General features: G+C 45.0%; 1 protein-coding gene across 1 annotated transcript in view; it reads left to right on the top strand.

The window, feature by feature from the left end:
• The first annotated feature begins 4,838 nt into the window (after positions 1 to 4,838).
• CASC3 (CASC3 exon junction complex subunit) overlaps positions 4,839 to 10,007 on the top strand; it is a 352,838-nt gene continuing 347,669 nt past the window's right edge. The window contains exon 1 of the mRNA XM_069237412.1: positions 4,839 to 5,091. Within this exon, the coding sequence (XP_069093513.1) occupies positions 4,906 to 5,091 (186 nt within the window). The 5' untranslated portion in view covers positions 4,839 to 4,905. The remainder of the gene's footprint in view (positions 5,092 to 10,007) is intronic.

Here is a 10,007-nt window from a genome sequence, read left to right as displayed (position 1 = left end):
CACTGAGAACATTGTCAAACACATTATGATCTCCGTTCCCACCCACCTCTTTAGTCATTTGGTTATACGCTTTCAAGTCCTCTGGTCCTACAAAATGTAGGAAAATTATTTTTTGCTGTTGTGGAGGCATTTCACCTTTGACATCAATAGTATCAATATAGTTAAGGAAACAAGCTTTCCATTACGGTCATTTCATACAGGGAACACTGCCTGCTGGCCAAAATACTTGAAGGGGAGGAAGGGAAAAACTTTGTGCACACATATTAAACGAATAACAACAAACAAAACACAGATATAAATGTAAAATGTAAACAAAAAAATAAAAAATAATTTTGCAAGAAAACCCAAACAAACCAAACAAAAATGGTAGAGAAAAAACGAATGAATGCTCCAAATAGGTGATGAATATGCTTTAAATCCAATAGAGTGTAGGGATAGTTTCAGAGGTTGAAGAAGAGCAGATGTAGAAAATAACAAAGATAACTGCTCACAAAACTGAGTGATACTTCCTGGTTATAATCTCTAACAAAATTGAGGGAGGCGTGGATACGTGCAACGTCACAGTAAAGAATCCCAGAAATGCTCTGATAATGCAGATGGAATCCAAACGATCACCAAAGAGAGAAACTTCAAAAGGTAAGCAGAACTCGCACAGTAAAAGAAAACAAGCTTTCCATGTAGAAACCCTTGATGGAAAAAAGGTTTGCCTTGTGGGTAACACACTAGTTCACAAATCCATAGTGGAGACCAACTGGCAGAGATTCAATATAGAATGTAATTACGTCTTATACAGGAATAAACAAAAGTATCTGTGCCGTATTCATGTGATCGGAACCAATACAGAATGTAATCACAGCATACACCGGAATAGATGAAAGTACCTGTGCCGTATTCGTGAGATCGTACAATCCAGGGAAAGCAAAATAGCTTTCAATATAGTGTGCGATACACCAGAATGATTCAAGGACGTAGATTTCACATGTTGATTCTCTGGCATTTAAAAAAATTAAAATAAATCCCACACTGGCAGGAAAAATGGGTCAGAGGGCTGGTGCTGTTCGTCGCCACTTATAAAGTATAATCCAACACGGAGGAAAGTGTAGGATCTTTATTATGGCACCACTCCGAGAATGCGTCCAACCCACAGATCCACAGAAAGGTAAATGTCGATCTGGAGCAGAACACATTCCAGAACACACATATGAAAAATGTGCACGTCGTCAAAGAACACGTGCGCAATTGACATAACAACAGCTCACATGACATCAGGACACAGTAACTGGCAACCAGCTCCATCTCACTTGATTACCAACTGTAAAGAAATGGCTCCCTGTTGCAGTTACCCCCCACTTTTTGCCTGATACTGATGCTGACTTGACTGAGAAGTGTGCTGGGACCCTGCTAACCAGGCCCCAGCACCAGTGTTCTTTCACCTAAAATGTACCATTGTCTCCACAATTGGCACAACCCTGGCATCCAGGTAAGTCCCTTGTAACTGGTACCCCTGGTACCAAGGGCCCTGATGCCAGGGAAGGTCTCTAAGAGCTGCAGCATGTCTTATGCCACCCTAGGGACCTCTCACTCAGCACAGACACACTGCTTGCCAGCTTGTGTGTGCTGATGGGGAGAAAATGACTAAGTCGACATGGCACTCCCTTCAGGGTGCCATGCCAACCTCACACTGCCTGTGGCATAGGTAAGTCACCCCTCTAGCAGGCCTTACAGCCCTAAGGCAGGGTGCACTATACCACAGGTGAGGGCATAGGTGCATGAGCACTATGCCCCTACAGTGTCTAAGCAAAACCTTAGACATTGTAAGTGCAGGGTAGCCATAAGAGTATATGGTCTGGGAGTCTGTCAAAAACGAACTCCACAGCTCCATAATGGCTACACTGAATACTGGGAAGTTTGGTATCAAACTTCTCAGAATAATAAACCTGCACTGATGCCAGTGTTGGATTTATTAATAAATGCACACAGAGGGCATCTTAGAGATGCACACAGAGGGCATCTTAGAGATGCCCCCTGTATTTTACCCAATTGTTCAGTGCAGGACTGACTGGTCTGTGCCAGCCTGCTGCTGAGAGACGAGTTTCTGACCCCATGTGGTGAGGGCCTTTGTGCTCTCTGAGGACAGAAACAAAAGCCTGCTCTGGGTGGAGGTGCTTCACACCTCCCCCCTGCAGGAGCTGTAACACCTAGCGGTGAGCCTCAAAGGCTCAAGCTTCATGTTACAATGCCCCAGGGCACTCCAGCTAGTGGAGATGCCCGCCCTCTGGACACAGCCCCCACTTTTGGCGGCAAGTCCAGGAGAGATAATGAGAAAAACAAGGAGGAGTCACTGGCCAGTCAGAACAGCCCCTAAGGTGTCCTGAGCTGAGGTGACTCTGACTTTTAGAAATCCTCCATCTTGATTTTGGAGGATTCCCCCAATAGGAATAGGGATGTGCCCTCCTCCCCTCAGGGAGGAGGTACAAAGAGGGTGTAGCCACCCTCAAGGATAGTAGCCATTGGCTACTGCCCTCCCAGACCTAAACACACCCTTAAATTTAGTATTTAAGGGCTCCCCAGAACCTAGGAACTCAGATTCCTGTAATCTAAGAAGAAGAGGACTGCTGAGCTGAAAAACCCTGCAGAGAAGACGGAGACACCAACTGCTTTGGCCCCAGCTCTACTGGCCTGTCTCCCCCCCCTTCTGAAGAAACTGCTCCAGCGACGCTTTCCCCAGGACCAGCGACCTCTGAATCCTCAGAGGACTGCCCTGCATCTAGAAGGACCAAGAACTCCTGAGGACAGCGGCTCTGTTCACCAAAGACTGCAACTTTGCAACAAAGAAGCAACTTTGAAACAACACGCGTTTCCCGCCGGAAGCGTGAGACTTGGCACTCTGCACCCGACGCCCCCGGCTCGACTTGTGGAGAACAATCACTTCAGGGAGGACTCCCCGGCGACTGCGAGACCGTGAGTAGCCAGAGTTGACCCCCCTGAGCCCCCACAGCGACGCCTGCAGAGGGAATCCTGAGGCTCCCCCTGACCGCGACTGCCTGCTTTAAAGACCCGACACCTGGTAAAGGCACTGCATCCGCAGCCCCCAGGACCTGAAGGATCCGACCTCCAGTGCAGGAGAGACCCCCAGGTGGCCCTCTCCCTTGCCCAGGTGGTGGCTACCCCAAGGAGCCCCCACCCTTGCCTGCCTGCATCGCTGAAGAGACCCCTTGGTCTCCCATTGATTTCAATTGAAAACCCGACGCTTGTTTGCACACTGCACCCGGCCGCCCCTGTGCCGCTGAGGGTGTACTTTCTGTGTGGACTTGTGTCCCCCCCGGTGCCCTACAAAACGCCCCTAGTCTGCCCTCCGAAGACACAGGTACTTACCTGCTGGCAGACTGGAACCGGGGCACCCCCTTCTCCATTAAAGCCTATGCGTTTTGGGCACCACTTTGACCTCTGCACCTGACCAGCCCTGAGCTGCTGGTGTGGTAACTTTGGGGTTGCTCTGAACCCCCAACAGTGGGCTACCCCTGACCCAAACTTGAACCCCGTAGGTGGTTTACTTACCTGCAAAAACTAACTAACTCTTACTCCCCCCAGGAACTGTTGAAAATTGCACTGTCTAGTTTTAAAATAGCTATATGTGATTTATTTGAAAACTGTGTATGCTATTTTGATTATTCAAGGTTCCTAAAGTACCTACCTGCAATACCTTTCATTTAAAGTATTACATGTAAATCTTGAACCTGTGGTTCTTAAAATAAACTAAGAAAATATATTTTTCTATACAAAAACCTATTGGCCTGGAATTATCTCTGAGTGTGTGTTCCTCATTTATTGCCTGTGTGTGTACAACAAATGCTTAACACTACTCCTTTGATAATCCTACTGCTCGACCACACTACCACAAAAAAGAGCATTGGTATTATCTCTTTTTGCCACTATCTTACCTCTAAGGAGAACCCTTGGACGCTGTGCATACTATTCCTTATTTTGAAATAGTGCATACAGAGCCAACTTCCTACACCAACATTAAGACCACCTTTCACAACCTGCGCTGAAACCGCACAGCACACATCATCTCACAGTTGCCTTTCCTGTTTGCACCTTACACTACTCTCAGCCTCAGTTACCCAGATAACATACTCTCTTCCCACACACCAACACCTCCCATAACACCCTATCCTGCCCACTCTTCAACCCCTATCCCCATATCACGACGTCCAAAACTCATCACGTAGAGCAGAATCTCGATCTCTTCAGCTCGAAACTTTCTGAGTTCGATAAAACTATATTCCAGCTAAACAATTTCTCTTCAACTATCTCCCTCAGCTGAAGACAGACCATCTATCCTCTGTACTCAATACCTAGGAGTTGGTAATCATCTCACTCCACAAGGTTCACACCCACTCTCCCCCAAAGACCACACTGTAGGCCTACTTGCAAGCTACAGCATTGCTATTACCAATCTAATCTACTTCCTTTTACGATCACCTCAACCCTAAAGAACTCCAACCAGCACAGATGCCCTACTTTCTCCTGTACGCGACTGAAATTAAAGAAGTACACATCCTCAGCAACGGGGAGTAAGAAGCCAGTTAAAGCACTGCGCATTACTAAATGAAAATAAAACAGTGTTTCTACTAGGACACACACACAGCCACTTTCATTTCTTCTCGCTCCCCCAACTCTCGATTCACAAGCCACGCCCCTCACGCACTAAACATCTAACCGCTACGCCCAACCCTGCGTACGCCTCACGTGCTCTTCCGGGCCCCGCCCCTTCAGGCTAGCCTCCTCTACAAGCCTCGCCCTTTTTTTTTTTTAGTGCTCCAGACTCCGCCCTCTCTGACTCTCATCTAGGCGCCGGGTGTACTCACCGGCCGCGCGTCGGCGACGTGAGGAGTTTCCAAGATGGCGGATAGGCGTAGGAGGCGGACGCGCGCTTCACAGGACAGCGAGGAAGAGTCTGGCTCTGACAGCACAGGCTCTGGGCCAGAAAGGGAAGCGGGACGACCTCGGCCGGTTGTTGCCAACGTCCCCGCGGTACCGGAGAGCATCCCTGCGGGCATCCCGCTAGGAGAGGAAGAGTCTGAGTGTGTGAGTAGCAGGGGGTGATATGGGGTAGGGTTAGGGGGCGGAGCTGTGCAGGAGTGCTACCTGACAGTGGTTATAGGAAACTGGCTGTACTCGGGTGCGAGGTGCTGTGCGCTGGATGTTGTGTGGAACACTGACGGTGGCTTGGGGGTTACTAGTTCGTTGGGACGGCTATAGTGCGTGCAGTGATAGTTGTGGAGTCGTTGAGCTCTCATGCTAGTAGATGAGTGGCCTCTGTTTTGACGAGAGGATATCCGGGCAAAACAGGAAACTACACCTATATGTAGAGTAGATGGGAAGGGGGCACTTGAGGGCATGGGAGCTGACCTGAACTGCACTAGGTGATAAGGGAGTCAGCAACTAGGGTGTACGGCTTCGGGAAGTGGTGCCCCGGGGGCGTAGTTTTGCGGATGTAATGGTGGTGTGTCGGTAGACTGCATTGAGTCATCTGAGAGGCATGTTGGCTGTTGCTATGAAGTGGCCCCTAGCTCGGTGTGGGGTCACCAGGGTAGTGTTATTTTTGGGGGCGCCGCCGGCTGATGCTGAATGAATACTTAAATTGTTGATAATTCTAGTAAGCAAGGGTGCGCTCGTGTGTGCCAGTTAGTTACTGTATTACACAGGTGACACGTCTGTTGCCATCGTGCGTGTTCATACTGATAGATTACACACTACTTCTGAAGCATTTTGTCTTGTTAACGTGCCAGAGACTACTGGGTTCTTTGTCTTCTATAGAGCTGTTCCAGTCTTGGATCTGACTTTTTGTCAGTTTCTTTTTGCGGAAACCACTGTTATTTTAGTTTCTGTTGCAGTCCAGGGGATCGCACTCATGTGGCATCTCGAATTTTCTTCCTGGATGGTGGTCCATTACTAAAGCTCTGTCATCAGCTCTTCTCTTTTCACTGTCTTTGTCATGTTATCAGTTTTGCAACTGTCAGAAGCTTGTATATAGCAATGCGTTTTTCCAGTTTGGGCATGTGCATGTTTAAATAACGTGAAAGCTGCAATTTCTACAACTGGGCATTTTAAGCATGCATTCATAAGGACCAGAAACAACGTATTGTCTGACAGGATGCATAGTTGTCCCCTCATCCTGACCACAGTGTTATGCATGCTTTTTCAGTGCTGCAGTAAATTTGATGTTTATGTCTGCTTGAAACAAATTACAGTTTAGTGTGACGTGTTTTGTAATGGAGTGCTTGCATAGAAAGCAGATGTCTTCTTGGACTCGTACTTTAGTCTTGACCATGCCTGGATTTCCCTGATAGGCTAACTGAATCAATCTATAATGAAGTATCTTGGGGGTCACCTACTTGTCACCTTGCAGAACTGATGTTTCTGGGAGGCTCACCTCGTGTCACACTTTCCACTGTTTGAAGGGAATCTGTTGTTGTCGTACCTGTATTGGCGGCCCGCTGTGAACGTTTCCTATTGGCCATTGTGTGTGGAGGCATTTGTAAATTGTAGGCATATATCTTCTCTGGATTATCGGGCTACCTAATTCATAACAAAGGTACTCTGTCTGTACACAAGAACATCCTATTAATTTGGGAGCTGTAAAAGGGGCCCCAACTGGTCTCTGTTACAAAAATCTTTTGAGGATGAAAAGCCTCACCCACTCTGGGGTGGCATGCTTCATCACAAGGTCTCTCCTTACACCACTTGCATAGGCTTGTGGTGTGGTCTACAACTCGCCAACGTGGGAACATCAAAAGAAGGGCTGTGGTAGATGGTGCCCACCTGTGTCTGAACTTGTAAAATATTGATGGCATTGGAAATAATGGTGCAGTAGAGAACTGATAATCAACTTTATGTAAGTCCAGAAAACTTGCAACACACACTGTTCACTTTTATTCAGGCACACTGCAAAAGAACACGTGTGACTGGTCTTAGTCTCCTGTAGGCTGATGCATATGTTTACCCACATTGAACAGGGTGTTTGCCTTACATCCAACTTTCCAGTCGGGGGGAGAAGAACAAGTCTGTCTACAAGACACAGTACAGTAAAAATTGTTTAAAAATGTGGTATGGATGCGTTCATCGTACTGTATTCTACATAACTCCTGGCCTAAAACAAAGTCTTACTATTAAGCTGTGAATAAAATGGGCTGTTCCTTTTGAGGAATGGATTATTAGCCAGAAACTGTACTTGCAATTTAAAATGTCACATGTCCACCATCGTAATGATGTCTATTCTCTGAAAGCAAGTAATCTTGCGTTTTAACAAAATATTGTTTCTCTCTGTGCCCACAATAGTGTACACTCGGCAGTCACCAAACTGCCTACATTACGACAGTGAAAGTAGTAGTCTGAGCTAAGAAAAAAACAAATCCTCTTGGTGTTATGCCCTGTGTGTAAGGGGCAGTTGAAATACTAATAAGTATTGGAACAGAAAAGTTTCCGACAGAGTGCAGAGACTTGACAACTGTAAGTGTACAGTGTAGATGGAAAAGAGGACAGGAGTTTGTTTTATCCTATCCAGACCCTTGCACCCTGAACTGAATCCAGTTTTTCTGGACGAAGACTCCTCAACAGCAGTAAGTTGCATGCATCATCATAGGCTATATCATCCCACTCTGGTGAGGTAATACCAGCAGGGCAGACTCAACTTCAAGTTATGAGGGAGTTCTTTATAAATTAGCAATCTAGATAAAAAAAAATGCCATTTGGGCAAACCTGAAGGGTTTCCCTTTTATTTATAGATAACCTAGGCATGTCTGAAAACCTACAACCTGATGATCTAGGTACTATGCCCTTTTCATTCTTTAACCTGCCAACATGTTTCGGTCCGTTCATTTGCCTGAAAGGTGGTCAGGTGCATTCTTCAGGGCTAAGAGAGGATCCCTACTGGATAATAATCAGCACATTCGTACAGGTGATATGATTTTCTAACTGCACCCAGTCGATATACCAGCCCTAGGGTAGCAAGTCATTTACTTCATCGTCCAACTTGAGGGTGGCAACTTCTGTAGTTCCACATTGGTCAAGTCACTGACCTACATTGCTTCCTTTAGCCAGCCAAACCCGGTAAGTCCTGACCACCTGTGGTGCGTAGATGTCATGTCTGATCCATCTCACCCCATTGCCATCAGCAAGATTCAAGATAATGGCAACTAAAATACAACTAAAAATACTAGCGCTAATGTCATATAAAAAGGGTAAACAGTGTCGACCCTGCACCCTTAACAGTTTGCTGTCTAGGTTTAGATCCTACCAGGTCGAGGAGATGCTGAGTCTCTTTCTCGGTCATCTTATTGTTCAAAAACAAGTGTTGGCATGTGACATTACCCGCTCTGCATCAGGGGAAGAATCAGCGGAACTGTGGTCCCATCCACATGACTATCTTTAGTAATAGAGTTGGCACCGTACAACCCTTTATTATGAAAATAAAGCCTGGAAGGGGAAGGCTGGGTCCCATTGACAAAAAAAAAAAAATGAAACTAATAAAAGAACCGCTTGATAAAAAAAGGTTCTTGTTGTAACAGTAGAAATGAATGAAAAAGATCTATAGAAAATGCCAAATGGATTTGTGGAGGGGGATCACAATGTCCCATTGCCTAAAAAATGAAAAAATAAAGAAATGTGTCAGTGAAAAAGGTTCTTGTTGTAATGGTAAAAATGCATGACAAATATCCATAGAAAGTGCTAGATGGGCTATTTGCTATATGGGAGCCGGCAACATTATGTAATAGTGGCCATGTAACACTTCAGCCAAATCACAGTATCTAGACGTGGGAAGTATATCAAAAAGCAAAAGTGCTTGTTCATGCTTGTGACTGGGTGAGCCATAGGGTATTGTCATTCAGTCCATGCGCCCTAACAAACCCAGAGAGACCATTGACAGCAGCCTGATATGACTTTGGGTTTATCCCCATCTAGTAACACTTCAGCCAAATCACAGTATCTAGACGTGGGAAGTATATCAAAAAGCAAAAGTGCTTGTTCATGCTTGTGACTGGGTGAGCCATAGGGTATTGTCATTCAGTCCATGCGCTCTAACAAACCCAGAGAGACCATTGACAGCAGCCTGATATGACTTTGGGTTTATCCCCATCTAGTAACCTTCATTGTACAAGCGGTGTGAGATTCCTGAGATTTATGCCAACTTAGGCAAACCTCAATATTGTGTTCCATGATGGTCATTGGGTGGATCAACCCCTGACATCCACAGAATAATAAGAATATAGTAATGAAGGTAGGTTGTGCCCTTAAATATCATAGTTTCATTCCAGAGTGGAAATTTAAAAGAGAGATCTAAGAATCCTTTGATTTATTGCCATCCTTTTATTTACGTTTTGAGTTGTTGAAAGTCATTGCATGTTTCACCCCTTCTAGCAGGCATGCTTGGTGCTTTTTCAAGGCTAATACTGTCTATAGGGTGCAAACATGAAAATGAGAAAACATATATTTCCATATAACCAAAAAAGGAAAAATATAACAAAACAGAACAAGACCATAAAACTTTAAATTTCCTATAATCAAAAAGCCAGAATTGGTGGTCAAAGTGGGACAAAACATAACATATTTGGCCATTGAACATACAACATACAGAAGGGACATTAATAAAAAAATTATATCTTGAAAAAAAAAAAAAATATATATATATATATATATATATATATATATATATATATATATCAAATAGTTTTTGGCAAATTAACTTTGATACATATCTTTTAAAACCCAATGCATCATAGTTCACCTTTTAAATACAGTGAATAGTTTGATAGTTCTTAACGTTATTTGGTAAGTCAAGTGATGGTGGGACGTTTGGCACCAAAGAAGAAACCGTATGTGAAATTGGTTCTTTATCGTACTTTCTGTTACCATGTAAGAAACAAACTCTTACCTGACTTATCATGGTCGTGTGTATCTCCTGACTTGAGAGAGACACTACTTTTGGGCTAATCCCGTTACGC

The sequence above is a fragment of the Pleurodeles waltl genome, chromosome 6 (genome assembly GCF_031143425.1).
Source record: "Pleurodeles waltl isolate 20211129_DDA chromosome 6, aPleWal1.hap1.20221129, whole genome shotgun sequence".
Lineage (NCBI taxonomy): Eukaryota > Metazoa > Chordata > Amphibia > Caudata > Salamandridae > Pleurodeles > Pleurodeles waltl.
Note: the sequence above shows the minus strand (reverse complement) of the source record. Positions and strands in the feature narration are given on the sequence as shown.